Source organism: Sceloporus occidentalis, unplaced genomic scaffold, assembly GCF_023333645.1.
Source record: "Sceloporus occidentalis isolate IW3139 unplaced genomic scaffold, rSceOcc1.0.p SCAF_3, whole genome shotgun sequence".
Lineage (NCBI taxonomy): Eukaryota > Metazoa > Chordata > Lepidosauria > Squamata > Phrynosomatidae > Sceloporus > Sceloporus occidentalis.
The window spans coordinates 3,520,407-3,540,649 of NW_028316983.1; the positions used below are offsets into that span (position 1 = coordinate 3,520,407).

At 44.0% G+C, this 20,243-nt stretch overlaps 1 protein-coding gene across 5 annotated transcripts in view; it reads right to left on the reverse strand.

The window, feature by feature from the left end:
• Positions 1–1,464: 1,464 nt before the first annotated feature.
• The window catches only part of TTLL9 (tubulin tyrosine ligase like 9), a 52,957-nt gene continuing 34,178 nt past the window's right edge, over positions 1,465–20,243 (reverse strand). For 3 of the 5 annotated variants that reach the window (XM_089513456.1, XM_089513458.1, XM_089513459.1), the window contains 8 exons: positions 18,614–18,704; positions 16,939–16,979; positions 16,747–16,834; positions 13,706–13,764; positions 10,912–11,108; positions 4,862–4,975; positions 3,262–3,383; positions 1,466–2,185 (listed from right to left, as the gene is read on the reverse strand). In XM_089513456.1, coding sequence (XP_089369582.1) covers positions 2,115–2,185; positions 3,262–3,383; positions 4,862–4,975; positions 10,912–11,108; positions 13,706–13,764; positions 16,747–16,834; positions 16,939–16,979; positions 18,614–18,704 — 783 coding nt within the window. In that variant the 3' untranslated portion in view covers positions 1,466–2,114. Of the gene's footprint in view, positions 2,186–3,261; positions 3,384–4,861; positions 4,976–10,911; positions 11,109–13,705; positions 13,765–16,746; positions 16,835–16,938; positions 16,980–18,613; positions 18,705–20,243 lie in introns of all 5 variants that reach the window. The other 2 variants (XM_089513460.1, XM_089513457.1) reach the window with 2 other exon arrangements.

Consider the following 20,243-nt stretch of genomic DNA (forward strand, 5'->3'; position numbering starts at 1 on the left):
TGTCTTGCTTTCACAACCATACATGTAAATTAGAAATATTATGGTGTGGATGATTCTGACTTTGGTATTCAATGATATATTGCTGTCCTGTCAGTAATGGACTGAATGAGGGTGAACAAACTGAAACTTAATCCAGACAAGGCAGAGGTGCTTGAGATGTCCGGTTTGGTTACAGTGACACATGTCTTGATGACATTCTCTTTGGACTACTAAAACATACTCTATGTGGGGCTGCCTTTGGAAACTGTTCAGGAAGGTCTGTAGGGCCAGAATGCTGATCAGTGCCAGTTATAGGGAACATATAACTGCCTTAAAAACAGCTTCATGGGGACTGGTTCATTTTCAGGCATAACTCAAAATACTGGTCATAGATATGACTCTGAATTGGCAATTTATCCTACTGGACATCTTAATTGCTTTAATACAATTTTAACATTACTGGTACTATATACTAACTGACGTATTGTTATGTTATGCTGTATGATATAAAGAACTTTTACTATACCTTACATAGATCCTAACTGTTCCTTCTGTGGAGCTTAGAACTATACTTACTTTGTCCTCCAGACTGGTGGGAAATTAATCTCTTCTGTCCAAGAAATTGTTTTTTGCTTTACCAGTTTCACCTTTCAATTGGCACACCACCCACTGCAGCCTTGTGCTTTCTTACAAGATAGTTAGTCCCAAATTGTGAAATGGCAGGAATCTCTAAGGTCAGTGATTCCTGAGCTGATGTGGGGACCAACATTTTTTTTTGTTTTACTAAAGTGTGAGTAGTACCATATTTTTGCCCCTTGCCTACAACTGTTTTTCTCTTCCTTAGAAACTCTGTGGGCCAACAACTGATGGCTCATGCTCTGGCACCAGTCCAGGTCTCTAAAATGCTATAAAATGGGAGATATATCCGGGGTAACTGTTTTGGCCATATAAGCAAAGTACAATAACATCCAAAATCTGCAAAAGAGTGATATTTTATTGTTGTTAGCTGCTCTCAAGTCAACTTTGACTCACGGTGACCCTGTGAATGAGACATCTCCAAGTCTCCCTGTCTTCCACTGCTCTGCTCATGTCCTGCAGACTCAGGCCTGTGCCCTCCCTAATGGAGTCCAGCCGTCTGGTGTGCGGTATTTCTCTCTTTCTGCCCTCATTCTTGCCCAGCATTATTGTCTTTTCCAGTGAGTCATGCCTTCTCATGATGTGGCCAAAGTATGACAGCCTCAGTTTAATCAGCTTGGCCTCCAGGAGTGTTTGTCCTGGTTCGCTCAAGGACCCATTTGTTTGTTTTTTTGGCTGTTCATGGTATCCTCAGCACTTTATTAGGCCAACCAAAATGCAGAAATTACATGTTGCAAGCTTTCGAACTCCACTGGCTTCTGTGGAGCTTTGAATGCTTGCTACAAATATTTTGTGCCTTTTGGTTGGCCCAATATCACTGTTTTGTAGATTCTGGATGCTACAGTAAAATTGAGGTCATTCAAGTTTAAAGTCTTGTGCTTCAACATCTTTGTAATGTTCTGTCCATGTGTATTCAAAAAGAGAGGGTGGAAGAGGCACATTCTTTTAGGACCAGTAGGCAGTTAGTGTGCTGTCTTTCCCCACCTCCATGATATTGTTCTCTAGCCAAGAACCAACTGAGCCAGTATCTGGATTCTTAGCAGTGCTAAGGCATTAACTTTTATTCATGTTTACTGCAGTGCATTGGGTCCAAGGCAAGAGTGGCTTGGGTGGGAAGCAACTCTGTTCATCCACCAGTAGAGATGAAGGCAACTGCTCTACTGTTTGCAGCTTGGAAAATGGAAAATGTATTACTCCTTTCTCCACTTATTCTCTGCTGGTGTGGTCAGTATTAAGCCTGTCCTGGTGAATAGTGGCACATCTGCTTTCTGGAGCTTCTGCTCAAAATCAGGACTTCAGCAACCTTGCACCATGCCATTACAAGCCCAGCCTGTTGTTTTGCTCCAGGGATGTTCCTCAAGAGTCCTCTTCCAAAGCGAGGGGAATTCCAGCAGATACCTGCTGAGGCAGCCAAGCTGGCAAGGGATCTGCAACAGGAAAGAACCTGTCTGCCTGCTCCTGCCTTTTGACTGCTTTTTTTCCTGTCCTGCTGCTGAGCGTTAAACTTTCTGCTGCGTCTGAAAAGGCTTGAAAAGCTGCTTCAGCTGTTTCTTCCTGTCGTTGTTGCAGCCTAGAATGAAAGTGATAACAAGGCATTTACGATAACAAGGCATTTACGTGCATTTACGTGCGACTTGTCTCCTCGGACAAGTAAGAAGATAATCGGACGCTCTGACTGAGCGGTGCTTCACTCTGTCAGTATGAAAGTACAGCTGGAGGAAGTGCTGGAGGCGCCTCTCACCTCCTCAGTAGTACCTGACAGCTTGTGATATCCACAGACCCCAATGGAAGCGGAGGAGGGAAGAAAGAGCCCAGTTTCTTCAGTTCAGCAACAAGCCAAGGATGGCAAACAAAACCCAGCTGTCTAATGGGCCTTTTAAGAGGTGTTTTCAAAGGGAAAAGAGGGGAGAGGTTGAACAAGATGCAAGGGGTTTCAAACAGTAAGGTGAAAATAGTTTTTCTTTAGAAGGATCACTGAATCTGCTGCTGACTGAATCACAGGCAGATGTTTGATTCAGAAACAGATTCCCCAAATAATGGCCAGGATCCTACTTTATTGAGAACTTTACGCTCATGGAGTTATGCAGCAGTTGTGCAGTACTGCCTAGTTAGATAATACAGATTGTTTGCTCTCCCAGAACTACCCTTAGGGAAAGGTAAACCTGTGAGGAAGCATTTAGGAATAAGCAACATATATGTATATAAAATGGGAACTGTTCTGTGGAAGTGTGAGGCCCATTAGCTCTGAATCAGGAGAGATTATCAATGGCTCAACTGGAGCAAGTAGTGCAACAGTGCAGTGACCCACAACCCCATGCTGTGGAATGCATGACCATGCATAATGGCACCACATGGGCAACTTTACTTTTGAAAGTTTGAACTGAATAGGGTTGTTTCACATTGGACAAAACTGTCCAGCTGCTTTCATAAGGAAGCATGTGTGCATATGTTGCCAGCAGGATGCCAGTCCATCAAGTACTACACGCCTAAGCCTAGCCCACCACTATCTATGGATAAGGAGTTTGCATGCCTCACTGGGATAACATGTCAAGGGGAAGGAAAGAACAAACTCTGCAGCTTTTTGCAACTCCCCACCCTGAGATGGCCCCCTGGCCAATAGTACCCAATTGTCAACCAGCGGAATACCTAGGTGTGTGTTTGCCGCAAAGCCATTCATTGGTATATCCAGATTCCCATCTCTTCGGCTGACTGGGCCATCGTTCCATATCAGGTCAAAGCCTCCAACACGCTTCTCCTTCCCTGTCAACCTGCAGTGAAAAAGTCCAACCATCACGTATTATTTATTTATTTCACTTTTGTGCCACCTTTCTCCCAGAAAGGGACCCAAAGTGGCTCACAAAGAGAAACATTTTTTTTAAAAAAAGCACTTTACAATAAAAGTTTTAAAACAATTAAAAACCTAAAAATAAACACGGTATAAATTACATATGATAAAAGCAAACCATAACTACAACACACATTCCATATAACACACACGCCATATAAAAGCCACCCCATGAGTATGTATTAAAAGCCTGCCTGAATAAAAATGTTTTTGTTTGCCGGTGAAAGGAAAGCAGGCAGAGTGCCAGCTAGTCTCCCATGGAAGGGCATGTACTCAAAGACAGGTCTGCTACAGGGTTGTTTTGTGCTTGTGTGTGTTTGTGTGTGTGGGAGTCAAGAATCAAGCATAGGCTCCTCCAAATTCTGCCACTGAACATCAAAATAATGTATTCCCTGTGGGGCAGAGGCTGAGGCCTGTGCCACTAAGCAACCAAGAGGGCTCCAAAGCTAAATTTGCCCTCTCTTGCCATGCCTTGTTTGTGCCCTTTGTGGCACAGCTCCCTTCATGGCCTGTTGGAGGGATCTCCTTTCTTTGCAGTCCATGACCTGGATACCTTTCCAGAACAAGGTGGCTTGGGAGGATGGCTGGGAAAAGTTCCACTTCCCAGCTATATTCCAAGGTCTGGAGAGTCAAAGGATCAGGATGGGATGCAGGTGATGTGGTCAGGAAAGTGAAACGTTTGCCCTTTGTGTCTGAGGGTGCTGTTTTGCCATCTCTCTCCACTTTGAGTTTAGTGCACCAGTGTACCAACTGAGAATACAGAAAATTGGATGTGTGGTTCACTGATAACCTTTGGGGAATCAGGGCCTGGAACAGTGACACTGCCTTCCTGGAACGTTAATTGTCATGAGCCCCTTGAAGGGAGTGGAAGAGAGAGACAAATAATGTTTGGCTCAGCAGAAGGCTGGGAGGAACAAGATGTCCGTGCAGAACAAGAGGCTGGGCAACTCCCTCCCCGTGTGGAGGACTAATGCAGAAAAGGAGCCAGACCTATCCTTCTTGCCCTGGGGAACAGGGAGGTCTTCCCCAGGGGCAAAAGAGGATGGAGCAGAATGGTGCTCTGGGCCTCATTTACTGTGTTGTCTTAAGGTCAGATCCTGGAGGGGCTGGAGGAAACTATTACTTTCTTAACATGCTTCATGCATCTCATTTACACAAAACAGAGTCCGATTGTGCCACCATCTGAACAAAGGAAAAGGCAATCTGACAGGGCTACGTGAATGTATGTCCAAGTAAAATAAAAAGCATGTATTGTATTCTCCAAGCATGCAACCCAGGCCTTCCATTTTATTCACATCTGTACTAATGTATCTTTCATTTTACTTAAATCACATGAACAGATCTAAGCAAGACAAGGCTTGCATTGTAAACATCCCCCCCCCACCCCCCGGTTCCACTCACCTGCCTTCCATGTCCACTATGTTCAGTGTGTCCTCCAGAAGGCTGGTCTTGAGTTCGTAATCCTCCTGGCTGCTGGCAGTGAGAGAAGGGGAAGCATTCACCTCTAGAAGCCACCTGCCAAGCAGAATGGAAAGACTGATTAGGGACAGCAGGAACTATGTCCTCCATTTGCTCTTAGAAGCTTGAAGCTTACAGAGAAAATGGGTGTGCAGTTGTTTTGGTCTTTGCAGTAATATAACCAAGCAAAGTTGTTTTTTTTTTGGGGGGGGGGAGACACACCAGAATTCATATCCTCCTCTTGCCATGTAGTCAAAAATGCACTGGGAGACCTTGGACAAGTGACTCTGAGCCTCAGAGCGGGGGCCTTGCCCAAGGTCTCCCAGTGCATTTTCATGGCTGAGAGGGCATTCAGGACTTCCAGAGCCCTAGTCTGACACTTAAACTGTTACAGCACACCCTCCGTTGCTATGTGCCTTCAAGTCAACTCTTATGTACAGGTTTTTCTGTAAAAATTAGGCTGCATCCACAATGAAGAAATAATCCAGGTTAACACCACTTTAACTGCCATGGCTCAATGCGATAGGATTCTGGGGACTGTAGCTTTGCAAGACATTTAGCCTTCTCCATCAGGGAGTTCTGGTGCCACAACAAACTACAAATCCCATAATTAAACAACATTGAGCTCTGGCAATTTAAGTGGTGTCAAATTGGATTATTTCTGCAGTGCAGATGTAGTCTTAATCAGAGACAGTTTTACCATTGATTTCTTTCAAAGTTGAGGGAGGGTATTACTTGCCTTGTCAAATTCCACTGAAGAATGGGAATTTGAACCCTGCTCTCCTGAAGTCCTAGTCAACACTTAGGGAGCTGGGGATGTTTAGCCTGGAGAAGATAGGATTTAGAGGTGATAAGATAGTCCTGTTTAAATATTTGAAGGGATGCCATATTGAGGAAGGAACAAGCATGTTTTCTGCTGCTCCAGAGACCAGGACCCAGAGCAATGGATTCAAACTACAGGAAAAGAGATTCCAGCTCAACATTAGGAAGAACTTCCTGACAGTAAGAGCTATTTGACAGTGGAACATCTTCCCTTGAAGGGTGGTGGAGTCTCCTTCTTTGGAGGTTTTTAAACAGAGGTTGGATGACCATCTGTTGGGGGTGCTTTGTGTATTCCTGCATGGCAGGAGGTTGTTTCGGATGGCTCTTGGGGTCTCTTCCAGCTCTATGATTTCTGTGATCCACTACACTATACCGGCTCTTCCTTTTTATACTGAAACAGATTAAAACAGCCACTCTTTGATAACTGCCCAGAGGTGTTCAGGGAAACAACCAAGAAAGCCAGACAGTTGTACTGCAAAGTGCCTGCTTTGAAGCCTCAAATTCTGTACGGTGACAAGGCATGCGTCGGTGGCTCTAGGCACAGCAGACGGGAGGGCAGAGCTCAGGCCCGACTGCTCCAGACAGTGGCTGCTTGGCGTCTGGCTCATCGTCTCCTTCCAATAAAGTGGTCCCCAGGGCAGTGATGGAGGCACGAGAGCCAGGCTGAGAAGCCACCAAGGGCGCTAATTGAAGCAGCAACTACAAGAGGGAGAGAGCCCAGAAGAGGGAGCAAGACCAAGAAGGTTGAAGGAGCGCAGCAGGTCTCACTTCTACTATGTCAGCTTTCCTTGTCAAGAAACAAGATGAGCACAAGGAGGAGGCAAGAAAAGTCTGTTTCTAACTCACTGATCATTTCTCTCCTCCTTTTTCATTTTTTCTTGCTGGGGATAATTCAAGTCACTGTCCAAAAAAGAATGAACTTCAGATTTCCTCCTACTCCAAGGATGGGCAAATTGCAGCTGTGGGGCAACATGTGGCCCCAAGGCTGTTCTTGTGGCCCTAGATCCTTCCAGAACTCCATGGACCCCTCTTTTCTGGCAAGAAAAAAAGCAAAGGAAGAAAAGGTAAATGCTACTTTCGGAACCTCCCAGGAGTGCCAAATCAGACCACCTCTGCACAATTGTGCGTGTGTAGCCACACTGCATAATTTATTATCTCAAAGATTTATATTCTGCCTTTCTCCCACAATGGGATTATAGCAGTTTGACACTACTTCAACTGCCATGGCTCCATGTAGTTTCATGCAGTGTTTGGAATTCTCTGTCAGAGGGATCTAGTGCTCTGGTTCAGGCAAGCAGACTCAATTATTCTAGGGACCCCACATACTACAAACCCCGATTTCACTGAAGCGCTGGTAATTAAAGTGGGATCAACCTGCTATTGTTGTGCAATGTGGATGGTGATGTTGAGTGCCTCCAATCTCTCTCTACTCCCCGTTATCATAAAGACAAGCACTGATGCAGTCTCTACTTCCAACACGAGTCACTTCTGACATGGCAACCCTCTTTTAGGATTTTTGTTCAGGTGGCAAGGAGACTTACTAGCCCTGCTCTCCTCTCAGGCAGAGACAATGCAACTTGTCCAATGTCCCCAAGGGCCATCCAGCCTCTGTTTTAAAAAAAATCCTGCAAAGAAGGAGACTCCACCGCACTCCGAGGGAGCAGCATCATCCACTGTTAAACAGCTCCTGCTGTCGGGAAGTTCTTCCTAAGGCTGAGGTGGAATCTTTTTTCCTGTAGTTTGAATCCAGTGCTCCCGTGTCTTATTCTCTGGAGCAGCAGAAAACAAGCTAGCTCCATCCTCAATGTGACACCCCTTCAAATACTTAAGAAAGGCTATCATATCACCCCTTAACCTTCTAGTCTCCAAGCTGAACAGACCCAGCTCCCTAAGTCTCTTCTTGTCATGGTTTCCAGACCTTTCACCATTGGGGTCACCTTCCTCTGGAGATGCTCCAGAGGAGCTCCCTAAGTCTCTCCCTTTCAGCAGTCCATGAGCCCCCAAAAGTGTCTCAGGCCATGGAATTGGCCTCTAGATCCACTGCAGTATTCTACCCTGGTTCTAAGCTACATTTACCCCTACAAACAAAAACAAGACTCCAAACTGTTTCATCCCCAAAGATTCCTGGTAAGAGCAGTACAGAAAGTTCTGATACCTACAACTTCTCAATTGATGCTTGCTTGAAGGTTCAGGGCAGTTCGACAGGTTTTAAAAAGCCTAAGGCTATAATCCTATCCCCATTTACCTAGAATCATAGAATTGTAGAGTTGGAAGAGACCGCAAGGGCCATCCAGTTCAACCCCATTCTGCCATGCAGGAACTCTCAATCAAGGCATCGCTGACAGATGGCCACCCAGCCTCTGCTTAAAGACCTCCAAGGAAGGAGACTCCACTACACTCCAAGGGAATGTGTTCCACTGTTGAACAGCCCTTACTGTCAGGAAGTTCCTCCTAATGTTGAGGTGAAATGGCATGTGCCGGTGGCTCTAGGCGTAGCAGACCTCGAAAGAAGCTCCAGTGAATTCAGTGAGACTTACTTCCGAGTAGATGTATACAGGCTGTTAAGTCTGCAGCAAAGATGTGATCAAAATGTACCTTCTACCATACAATTTTTCTTTGGTTATCTGAGTTCATCATATATCAGTACAAACACCATTCCTTTTTATCTCTGCTTTGACGTTAAGATGCTTGCCATTCTTCTCTTTCATTTCTGGCATCCTTTGAGACTGATGATGGGAATAATTTTTTGGGTAAAAACAAGGACTCTTGTGGCAGCTTAAAAACTAGTGAACTTTGTTGGGCCTGAACATTTGTGGATGGTAGCTCTCTTCTTGTTGGCTTCCTGAGACACTATAGAGCCATGTGTACCTAAAACAATGTTCTACCCATCTAAGAAAGTCCATGTTTTCTATTTTAAAAGCTGGACCTGAGACATAGTGTTTTCTCTCTAAATGACAGTATTTCAAGTAATCTTTGGTTTGGGCTTTGGCTGCTTCCCAGATTGAGAAGAAATGTATTTTCCTGCTGCTGCAGGGGTGGGAACCATGCAGCCCTCCAGAGGCTGGGGGATTGCAAGCCCCAGAAGCCCTAGCCAGCATAGCCAATAGTAGGGAACAGTGGGAGTTAAGTTCAACAACATATGGAGAGACATCCTATTCCCACCCCTGCAATTATTGAAAGGAAAGCTTGATAGGCTGCAGTATGCTCTGTGCCTGGAAGAAGTTTACATGGCAGTTTCAAATTGGAAATACACTGAATGGAGCCACAGTTTGAATGGTGCACCCCTTGTTTTGCATGCAGAACGCCTCAGTTCAGTCCCTGACATCTCTTAAGCAAGGATCTCGATAGCAAGACTGGAAAAGAACTCAAGGAAACTCTGGAGTTTGTGCTAGGCAAAGCACAGAACACTGGATTAAAGAGATCACTGTTCTGCTGATAGGTGTAGCTATGGTGGAGTGAGGACAAAAGGAGGGATTGCACCCCAAATAAGAATTCTTGCCCCTCCAAGTGAAATATTCCTTCAGTTGCCAAATTGCTAGCACTGCTGCAACTTACAACTTCAACTGAGCATTTAGAGAGACACCAGGAAGAAAACTCTTCTAGAACATGGCCACATAGCCTGAAAACCCCACAAAAACTATTTAGAGAGACAGTTTAGGCCTCCAGGTGAAGTTCCCAAGGGAAGGTGAGCACAGCAAATGGAAGATCTCTAGGTGGGAATGATTTTCAGTGTTGGGTCTCTGCAATGCTCTTTTTTTTCTGGTTCATCACCCTCATTCCTTCCCTGCACTTCTAACAGCTGAGACTAGCTGCTTCTCTTACAGTCTGAATTGTCTTCCCTCCCTCCCTGGTAAGGGGCAATAGGAGGGTTTCAAAACTGCCAGGTGGTGGTAGGACGTGAACTGACACATGCAGAGCTATGCGCGCATGCAGGATCTTGGTGGTTGTTATAACAGGCAAAACTATTTTGTGTGGTGCTGGTAAACAGACAAATCAATGCATCCTGGACAAATGCTAGTTCAGCCTTTCCCAACTGGACACCCTCCAAACATGTTGGACTACAACTCCTATCATTCTCAGGCAACACTGGCTACTGCCCATAGTTATTAGGAATGATGGGGTTTGTCATCCAACGTATCTCAAGGTCCTTGAGTTGGCAATTGTCACACTAGAAAAAGCCTACTGGCAGATTTGCCCTCCTGTTCCCTTACTCCTTTGGTTTTAATCCAGAACAGTGCTGTTTGGGTTATTTTAAATCTCCTTAAATACTCCCATATTTCTGCCCCTCGTAGATTTCTCCACTACCAGTTTGGGCCAGGGATCATTATAAGCTTTTGGTCCTGGTATTTAAGGCCCTGTGCTTTAACCTCTCCTGGTATCTGGCACCTCGGCTAGCATGGTATGTCCCGTCTAGGAATTTAAAGTCTACAGGCGAAGGATTATTGGCGGTACCACTGATGCGTATAGCTCTATCAAGGCTGGGAGCTTTTCAGGATCTGGCTCTGCATTTATGGAACAGTCTTCCTTTGCACCTCCAGCTGGAGAAGGATCTTACACAATTTCCTAAAAGGCTGAAGACCCTCCTCTTTGATTCAACAGATTAAGCTGCTTAGTGTAGCTAAGGTGGCTTAGGTGGGTAGCAACTGATGACGATTTTGTTTTAAGTATATTTTTAGGAGACTTTGTGGTGTAGCAGTTTGAGTGTTGGACTACAACTCTGGAGACCAGGGTTCAAACCCCGGATGTGTCATGGAAACCCACTGGGTCACCATGGGCAAGTCACACCCTCTTAGCCTTAGAGGATGACAATGGCAACTTCAAACCTCCTCTGAAGAAACATGCCAAGAAAACCCTGTAATAAGGTAGCCAGAAGTTGGAAATGACTTGAAGGCACACAACTACAAATATTAGTATATTATTTTAGTATATTGTAGTGAGGTGTTCTATTGTTTCAATCTTTAATTATATATGTCTGATGTTCTGCCCTTTGGTGAAAAGGGCATTATAAATAAACATTGTCATCAACACTGCTATTACTATTGTTGGTGTTATCTGTTATTCCTTTCTTCCAAAGTTGTTCTATCCATTTACTCCTGCAACACCAGTTCCTCCCAGGCCTGCCCCCCCCCCCCCACCAGTTCACCCAGGCTCCCCATTTCCCTCCTCCTTACGGCTTGAGGTCCTGGTCAATCAGGATGTCGTAACCGTAGAGCTCAAAGCAGTGCTTGTCACTGATGATCACTTTCTGGACACTCTGGAGGCTCTTGATAAAAATGTTGTCCATCTTGGAAAAGAGGATCTCCACAGCTTCTGCGCCATGCTTGGCCGTCAGGAAGAGGCGGAACTTCTGGATCATCCACTTGCAGCCCTGCCCTCCAAAAAAGAAACAGACGCAGTGTTGTAGTGTAGTGAGCACTTGACTTAGTCCTGTGTTCTAATCCCACACTTATTCAAGCAACTCCCTGGACTGCTGTGAGATCTAACTGGAATCAAAAAGGTAAAAGGTAAAGGTTAAAGGTTTCCCCTTGAGATGAATGTCTAGTCGTAACTGACTGTAGGGGGCAGCGCTCACAGCCGTTACTAAGCCAAAGAGCCAGTGTTGTCCAAAGACTACTCCGTGATACCTATTTATCTACTTAATAATATTTATTTATATTCCGCTTAATCACTTGGAATCCAAGCAGATTACAACAATAAAAAAAGATACAGTAAAAATTCTAAAAAACCCTATCCCTCCCCCCCCCCCCCAGTATAAAAACATAGTAATACTAAAAAGAGATTAAACCAGAAAGATATTAAAACAATAGTATAAAATCACAGTTAAAATCAGTGGAAGATTTGTAAAAAAGAAATGTATAGCGGGGACCAGATAGGATGGAAAAAGGGATGGAGAAAAGGGGAGAGAAGTGGAAGGGGGGGAGGCAGGAAAATAGAGGTGGACCTAGTCTGGAAAGGCCTTCCGGAAGAGATCCATTTTAATAGCCTTCTTAAAGGTTTCCAGAGTGGTAATCTGACGGATCTCGTCCAGCAGGTCGTTCTAGAGTCTAGGAGCAACCGCTGAAAAGGAACACTGGGTCAGTGCTGGAAGTCTAGTCCTCTTTGGTTGAAGCAGATTCTTCCCAGCAGAACAAAGCGTGTGGGGAGGATGATATGGGAGAAAGCGCTCCCACAAGAAGTCAGGACCCAAGCCATCTAGGGCTTTAAAGGTTAAAACCAACACTGTATTTTGCCCTGAAACTAACAGGCAGCCAGTGAAGGGATTTTAAAACTGGTGTGATGTGGGCAAATCTAGATGTGCCAGTAACCAGCCTGGCTGCCATAGTCTGTACCAGTTGAAGTTTCCGAACTTGACACAGAGGTAGCCCCATATAGAGCACATTACAAAAGTCGAGCCGAGAGGTTACCAGTGCATGTACTACTGTTTCAAGGTCTTCCTGCCCCAGGAAGGGGTGCAGTTGGCGCATCAGCCGAAGTTGAAAGCAAGTGCTCCTGACCGTCGCATCCACCTGAGCCATCAGATGGTGAGAAGAGTCTAGGAGCACCCACAAACTGAGGACAGAATCCTCCAGGGGAAGTGTGACCGCATCCAGAACTGGCTGACATAACTCCATTCCCGGATTGGGAGTCCTTATTACTAGTACCTCCGTCTTACCTGGATTCAACTTGAGTTTGTTTTCCCTCATCCAATCCATTACCAATTCAAGACAGGCATTCAGAGGAGAGATGCCTTCCTTAGTCACTGCATCAGTCTGAGACATAGAGAAATATATTTGGGTGTCATCAGCGTACTGATAACACCCTGCCTCATGTCTCCGGATGATCTCACCCAGTGGCTTCTTGTAAATGTTGAACAGCATTGGGGACAGAATCGCACCTTGAGGGATGCCTGACCTGAGCTCCCTCTTGGCCGAATAACTGTCCCCAAGCGACATCATCTGGAATCTACCCAAGAGGTACGACCGGAACCATTGCAAAGCAGAACCTCCGATTCCCAACTCTCTCAGGCGTTCCAGAAGGATACCATGGTCGATGGTATCGAAGGCTGCTGAGAAGTCCAAGAGCACCAGCAGGGTCACACTTCCCCTGTTGGTGCCCAGATGGAGATCATCGACTAAGGCGACCAAGGCCATCTCAACTTTCAAACTGCTAGGTTGGCAGAAGCTGGGACTAGTGACAGGAGCTCACCTCATCATGCGGTGCTTGGGCCTTGAACTGCCAGCCTTCCAACCTTCGGATCATCAGAACTGGTGTCTTAACCACTAAGCCACCTCATCCCCCAAACCTATGTACATCAAACCCATGTATATTTTCTTGTCCTAGATGAAATGCTCTGAAGAACTGTAATGTCCAGAACTGGACACAGGATTCCAGGTGAAGCTGATCAAAGCTGAATAAAGTGGCACTATTAGTTCTATTGATGTGGTTTCTATACTTCTACTGCTGTAACCTGGAATCGCATTGGCCTGGTCAGTACTTGGATGGAAGTCTGCCAATTAATACCAAGTGCTATACACTGCATTTCAGAGAAAGGAGCTGGCAAAACCAGCTCTTAAGAAAATCACATGTAATGCAAGATCAGCATAAGTCGGCAAGCAACTTGAAAGCATGTGTGTGCGCGCGCACGCACACACACATGGTTAAAGGGTAATGTCTGCCTTTGAGTTCTCGCTCTTGTTGCAGCCAGTTGATAAGCAATGACTCGATCTATGCACTTTCACATCTAAACAACTTTATAACACAAAGAGATCGGGCCTTTCAGAGATGTCATTCCTGAATCACCTCAAAGTTTTCAAATCTACATTTTAATTTCTGTGAGTTGGATTTCTGTGTTGATGCTGCTTTGATATTAATTTGTTTTAAATTTGTTTTTATGTTTAACTCTCTTCATGTCTTCTCACCGTATAAGCTGCCCAGGGAACATGATGCGATGGGGTGGCATTTAAATGAAATTAAACCATTGCTCACCTTCTCAGGATCGTAGTCAGGGGCCGTCTTCTGCACAGCTACATTTGTCAGATGAACATCTGGCATGAAGAGAGAGGTAAGGATTGTACAGGGAAGCTTTCAGTGCAGAAGATGGACTTGGCTCCAAAAACAGTCTCCCTGTGGGCTCCAGTTGCCAATTCATTTTTCCTCCTCCCCACCTAACTAATCACAGACCTTCAGCTACTAGATCAATGGTCCCCAAACTGTGCCCTTGAAGAGATTTTGGACTTCAGCTCCCAGAAGCCTCAGCCATGTTTGCCAATAGTCTGGGATTCTGGGAGCTGAAGTCCAAAATCCCCTAAAGAGCAAAGTTTGGGGACCACAGCACTAGATGGAGGACAGAGAGAGAAGTAAAAGGTTGCCTTCTATTTGCAGGGGAAAATATAATCCCCATAGCAGAGAGGCATGTTTTGGGGTATATATGTAGGAGGAGTGAAACTCAGATCAAGGTGTGGTCATGGAGTCCACTGAGATGGAGGACTTCTCTCGACTCAAGACTTCCCACCCACATTTAGGAGCTGCAGGGCAGAGGTGGCATTAGTGCACACCTTCAGTCATTTCAGGTATAGCATCAGATGTTTTTAACCATACCCTTGACAGTGCCAAGTTCAAATAACAAATGGAGACAAATAGGTGGAGCTGACATTTAGCAAAATAAGGAAGCCAAGACGAGTGGTAGCTTCTTGTGGTGGGTCTTTGAGGAACCAGGGAATCTGGGCTTGTTCTATCTAACATATATGAAAGGCCTTGGGGCAAAAATTTACTTAACACAGGGCTGTCAACCCTTGATTATTTCATCCGCTCATGAAAGATGTATTATTATTGTAGTTTTCTCCTCACTGCTGGAGAAAATGAACATTTTTGTGCAACAGAATTCTAAGTTCCAGCCGTATTAGTCTGGAAAATCAGTATGCAAAGAAATCTTGTAGATCTACAGCGCTAAATAAATAAATAATTTAATTAAATTATTTATTATTATTGTAGCATCTTTGAGGCTAACTGAAAGAACCTGGTAGCATGAGCTTTCATAGATTTCAGCCTACTTCCTCAAACATCTGAGGAGGTAGGCTGAAGTCTACAAAAGCTCATGTGACCAACTTCTTTCTTTCGGTTAGTCTAAGGGTGCTATAAGAACTCTTTGCATACTGATTTTTGAGCAGTGTTTCCCCTGCATTCAAGAATCCTGGACTGATCTGGACAATTTCCTGCACAGAAAAATTGATATTTTAAAGTGAAATAAACCAAAACATGTTTCTTGCACAGGTAATACATTTTCTGCAGAGAAACTGTGTTTTTGTGCAAAAACCCTCACGTCTCTTTGAACATAAAAATCCTCCAGAATACTTTGGGACAATTGAATTCTAGGGGAAAACTGTGGGAAAATCTTAGGAGGATTTTTGCACATTTCCCATAAGAATCCAAATTATTCTTCCCAACAGTTTCCCAAATGCTTCTTGTTGTGTGGCTTCAAGTCGTTTCCAACTTATAGCAACGCTAAGGCAAACCTATCACAGGGGGTTCTGGGGCTGAGAGTGTGTGACTTCCATGTCAGAGCAGGGAATCAAACCCTGAATTGTAGTCCAATGGTCAAACCACTACAACACTCTGACTTTGTCTTCCCAAATGTAGGGGAAGTCCTTTTTCAACCCAGAAACAATATCAGAAAAAAAACATTTCCATTCCTAAAATAATAGTTACAAGGGTCACTGAGAGTTGTGGGTCTCTCTTTAACATCCTGAAGTGGAAGGCAGGTCAGGACTCGAAGTACCATGTACTGCACAAAAACCGGACTTTTCCGCCCCAATTTGCTGTGTGCTAAAGAAGATGCTCCTATTACAGCCATGGACACTCTCCTCTTGATGGAAGTGGGAGCTTGGTGCGGGTGGGTAGGTTCAGGACCATTCTCCATGGGACCTAACTGCCTTCCCTGCACCTGGTGTCTTCATCCTGTTCCTCCCTCTGCAGCACACCTAGTTAGATTGTTTAAAAATCAGTCACACAGCTTTCATGGGCAAAGGTCATGTTAGCTCAGAGGCAGAGCAAACAGGCTCCGTGCTTTGCATCCAAATGGCGTGGCACAAAAGACTAGGAATGATCCATGTCTGAATCCCTGGAGAGATGCTGCACTCACTATAGACATAATCCTGAACTAGGGCTCTTTGCACTGCACAACTATAGCACTTTGATTCCAATTTAACTGCCATGGTAATATCCATGGTCACCTTGGGCCCCATCCTGAAAAAAAAGAAGAGAATTCTGAATTCTAAAATATTCCAAAATCCAAACCCTTCCTGATGGGCGATCGAGACAGTGGCACCTTTGCTTTTTGATGGTTTTGTTTCATGCAGAAAATTATTTAAAACATTGATACAAATAATAATAATAATAGTATAAAATTACCTTCAGGTTAGGTATATAAGGTGTATATGAAACATAAATGAATTTCATATTTAGATTTGGGTTCCATTCTAAGGCATCTCATTATGTATATGCAAATATTCCAGAATCTGAACAAATCCAAAATACTTCTGGTCCCAAGCATTTTGGATAAGGGAGACTCAACCTATAAATATATAAATCCTATGGAATCCTGGGATTTGCCATTTAGGGAGAAATATTTTGAATTATCAGGCAGAGAGCTTCAGTGTTTCAAAACAGAACCAAAGTGCTATAACTGTTTAGTGAAAAGGCTGCTAGAGATGGACCTGTGGCCAAACTTCGTACGCAGTGATACATTAAGCATAATGTTCACTGCGATCTTCAGTGGCCCTAAAAGAGCAGAAGGGGTTAGGAACGGCTGTTTTAGTGCTGCCATACGGTAGCTTAGATTTACCAACTTCAGATGCTACTATTGCCCTTGACCAACCATTTCAGCCCTGAGCAGAGCAGCTTCTGCATTGGGCACCCTATATTAAACAGAGGGCCATCCTGTGGCAAAATATCCCTGCCTTCCTCCAGTCACTGAAAGGCTACATTCTCTGTTCAAGCAGCCCATACAAAAAGAAGACAGGTCAGGATACAATGGTCATCTATGGTATTCAGAGTGAAGCGCGTATTGGAGAAGCGAGCAAAGCCATCCCGATACAGCCAAGCTTTCAGAGGGAGATACTGGAAGAAAAAGAAAACTTTGGTGGTGAAAGGTACCTTCACCATCCACATCGACTGGCCAGGTTGAGGGAGTGGGGTTAGAGGGACCAGGTTTCCTCACTCACCGACATTACTAGGACATACACCCTCAAGTCAAACTTCCGACCTGTGAACCGAAGAGAAATTATTTTATAGGATGCAACATCTCTGCACTATTGATTCCTCATACTCTAGCAACAAAGAATGGGATTACATCTCTGGTGGAAGCAACACGGGGCAAAGACCTTTTTCTCTTTTTCTTTTTTCTTATGGAAAGCACCATATAATACACTGATTGCTTCATGATGATGATACAAGGAAATAAAACCCGGTGATTCAAAGCCTGCTGGAAAACAGCTGCAACAGAAGAAATCACCATCATCATAATTATGGTAATCTGTTTTTCTGTTTGTCACTTTCCTATAAAAGCTTTTCCAGCATCTCACAACATATCAAGTGAACAGCAATAAAAAGGAGGATTAAAAAAACATCATACTGTTAATGGCAAATAGAGAAGAAGCATACACTTCTAATATGGAATCAAATAATACATACAAACTGACCTGACTCAACACCTCAGCAGTACACTAAAGATTGAATCAAGACAGAAATAGAAATGCAATATACACTGCCTACCAGGATAAACCCAATCAAGGAAACCACATACTAGTCTTTAATGCTTTTTAAAATTCAGATAGCATATTCAGCTGTCAAATATCTTCCACAATTTAGGGGCGGCTGAAGAAAAAGTCCCGTGAGTGACAGTTGCCAGCCTAGTCCTGGCCAGTTGAAGTAAATATCCCTCAGAGGACTTTAGTGTATGGAGAGGAAAATATGGGAGGAAGCGGTCCCATAGGTAACGTAGACCCAAACCATGTAGGGCTTTAAAGATAATGACCAACACTTTGTACCTGCATGTCCCAAAGATAACATGGGGTTCTCCTCAATTAACCTACAAACAGTGATAGGCAGACAGTTACACCTTTCAAGAGTTAAAGGGTCTAACCCAAGGGATTAATGCAGATCGACTGTCAGTTCTAAGGTTGCTGCTCACGGCTGTATCACTGCTACAAATAGTTATCAGAGAACATTATACAAATGAAACCACAGGTACAAGGGCAGAAAAGTGAAAGATAATCAGAAATAAAAGAACTGTAATAGCTTGCTGCCTAGTCCTCCCTTCTTCAACACAGAGTTGTTTGCTTGTCATATGAGCTGTAATAATCATGGCCCTCCATTAGGTTGTGTGCTATCAACTAGGGTTGCCATACGTCTTCATTTCCCCATACATGTCCTCTTTATGATAGCAACAATTTATTCAGTAGAGGTATTTAAAATGATAATCGTCATAGCAGTCAGTAGTTTGAAGTAGTCAGCCGGTAAATGTGCTCCCTTTTTTTGTTTTTCAAAATATGATAGCTGAGGCACCAGATTAATCTGATCTGGTAAGCTAAGCAGGATCAGCTCTGGTTTCTACTTGGATGGGAGACCACCAATGAATACTAGAGGCTATACTTCAGAGGAAGGAACTGACAAAGCTATACCTGAGAATTCCTTGCCTAAGAAAACCCTTTGAAGTTCATGGAGTCATCGTAAGTCAACAGGCAACTTGAAGGTACACACACATATATATCAACTGTAGACAGTTGTTACTAGAAGTCTCTCTTTGACTTCTCAAAGAGGAGTGATCTGCTTATCTCCATACTAAGGACAAGCACAGGCATTCCCCCTGCCTTGCATAAAAACCATCTGTCTGCTTACCACCTATTAAATACGGGTTCTCAATATAGCGCTGAGCCACATAGTTCTCTACTGGGATTTCATCCTTCTGGTCATCCAGGCGGCCGCCGTCCTGCGAGAGAAACCAGGTGACTTGCTTATATCAAAAAGAAGAGAACCCAGAAGTATATATATAAAAAAGTCTTGTTAAATTCTTCTCTTGCTAACTCCTCCAGAACTGATCCATTGCTCTTGAGTGGAGAAGCACCTCTTCCTTGATTCAGTGGAAGGATCCAGTAATACACAGGCACACCTTTCTACCTGTCAGAATATCAAGCATTCTTTCATTGCTTTTAGAACAACTGGGGATTTTGGAGAGTATAGGGCCCCAAAATGACCATACTCAACCTCAGTTCTTTAGTTACGGTTTTTCCGTCTGCTCTTCTATCTGTTGCAATGTATGGTCATAAATACTTTGTGTGGCTAAAGAACCAGACCATGTGACCCCCAAAATGTCTAGGGCTGGTGGTCCTATAAAAACTCCCCCTTCTCTGGCTACTTCCTTTTTAAAATCTCCTTTCTTTGTTCTCAAATTCAAGGTGGTGAGTCAAAGTTTTATGCTCCCTGGAGCTCTTCCTTTTACCCAATCTTTTTATCATTTAGTTATGATGTAGGTACTTCAAGTGATGTGCTTTCTAAAAGCAATTGGTAATGTTTTTTAGTTTGCTACCTGATATTGCCTGCTTATTTTATTTTAACTTAAGTCAGTCTCAGCCAGGGAGGTATGAAGATCGAGGCATCTTACTTCTGCTAAACTCTGCTGAGGAAGAGATAGATCCAGTCTTCCTATTTTCCCCAAAGTACTAACAACCTGGGATACACTCCTTTTTCTCACACTATCAGTCTACCTATTCCAGAATTTCTCTCCTCACTCAAGCCCAAATTGAAGCAGGTTACAGTCCGCAAAGCACATGCTATAACATATTAATAGCATGCTATAACATATTAACAGAGAGCCAGTGTGGCATAGTAGTTTGAGTGTTGGACTAAGATTCTGGAGAATAATAATAATAATAATAATAATAATATTTATTTGTATACCGCCCTCTGGCAAACCAATCCGGGCGGTTAACAACAGTAAAATATAAAATATGACAATTAAAAACACTTTATCCCTCCCCCCCTTAAGACAGTATTGAACAGTATAACATATTAAAACACAATATCAATGCATAAAAACAACAATTAAAAACTAAACTAAAAACCCTGATATCCCTCTGTTGCTCCTCAACCATCACTAAGATGGGGCCACGGGAGTAATGAGGGAATCAGGGAACCTGGGCCGGATGGTTAATCTGGAAAGGCCTGCCGGAAGAGATCCGTCTTGACCGCTTTTTTAAAGCTGTCTAATGATGTTATCTGACGGATCTCATCCGGCAGGTCGTTCCAGAGTTTGGGGGCGACAGCAGAGAACGCCCTCTGGGAGGTTGCTGCAAGCCTAGATTTTAGAGGCTGTAGTAAGTTCCTCCCAGAGGAGCGGAGAGCACAGGGAGGATTGTACGGGAGGAGGCGGTCCCTGAGATAGCTTGGAACCAAGCCATTTAGGGCTTTAAAGGTGATAACCAACACCTTGTACTGGGCCCGGAAGCTGATAGGCAGCCAGTGGAGGGAC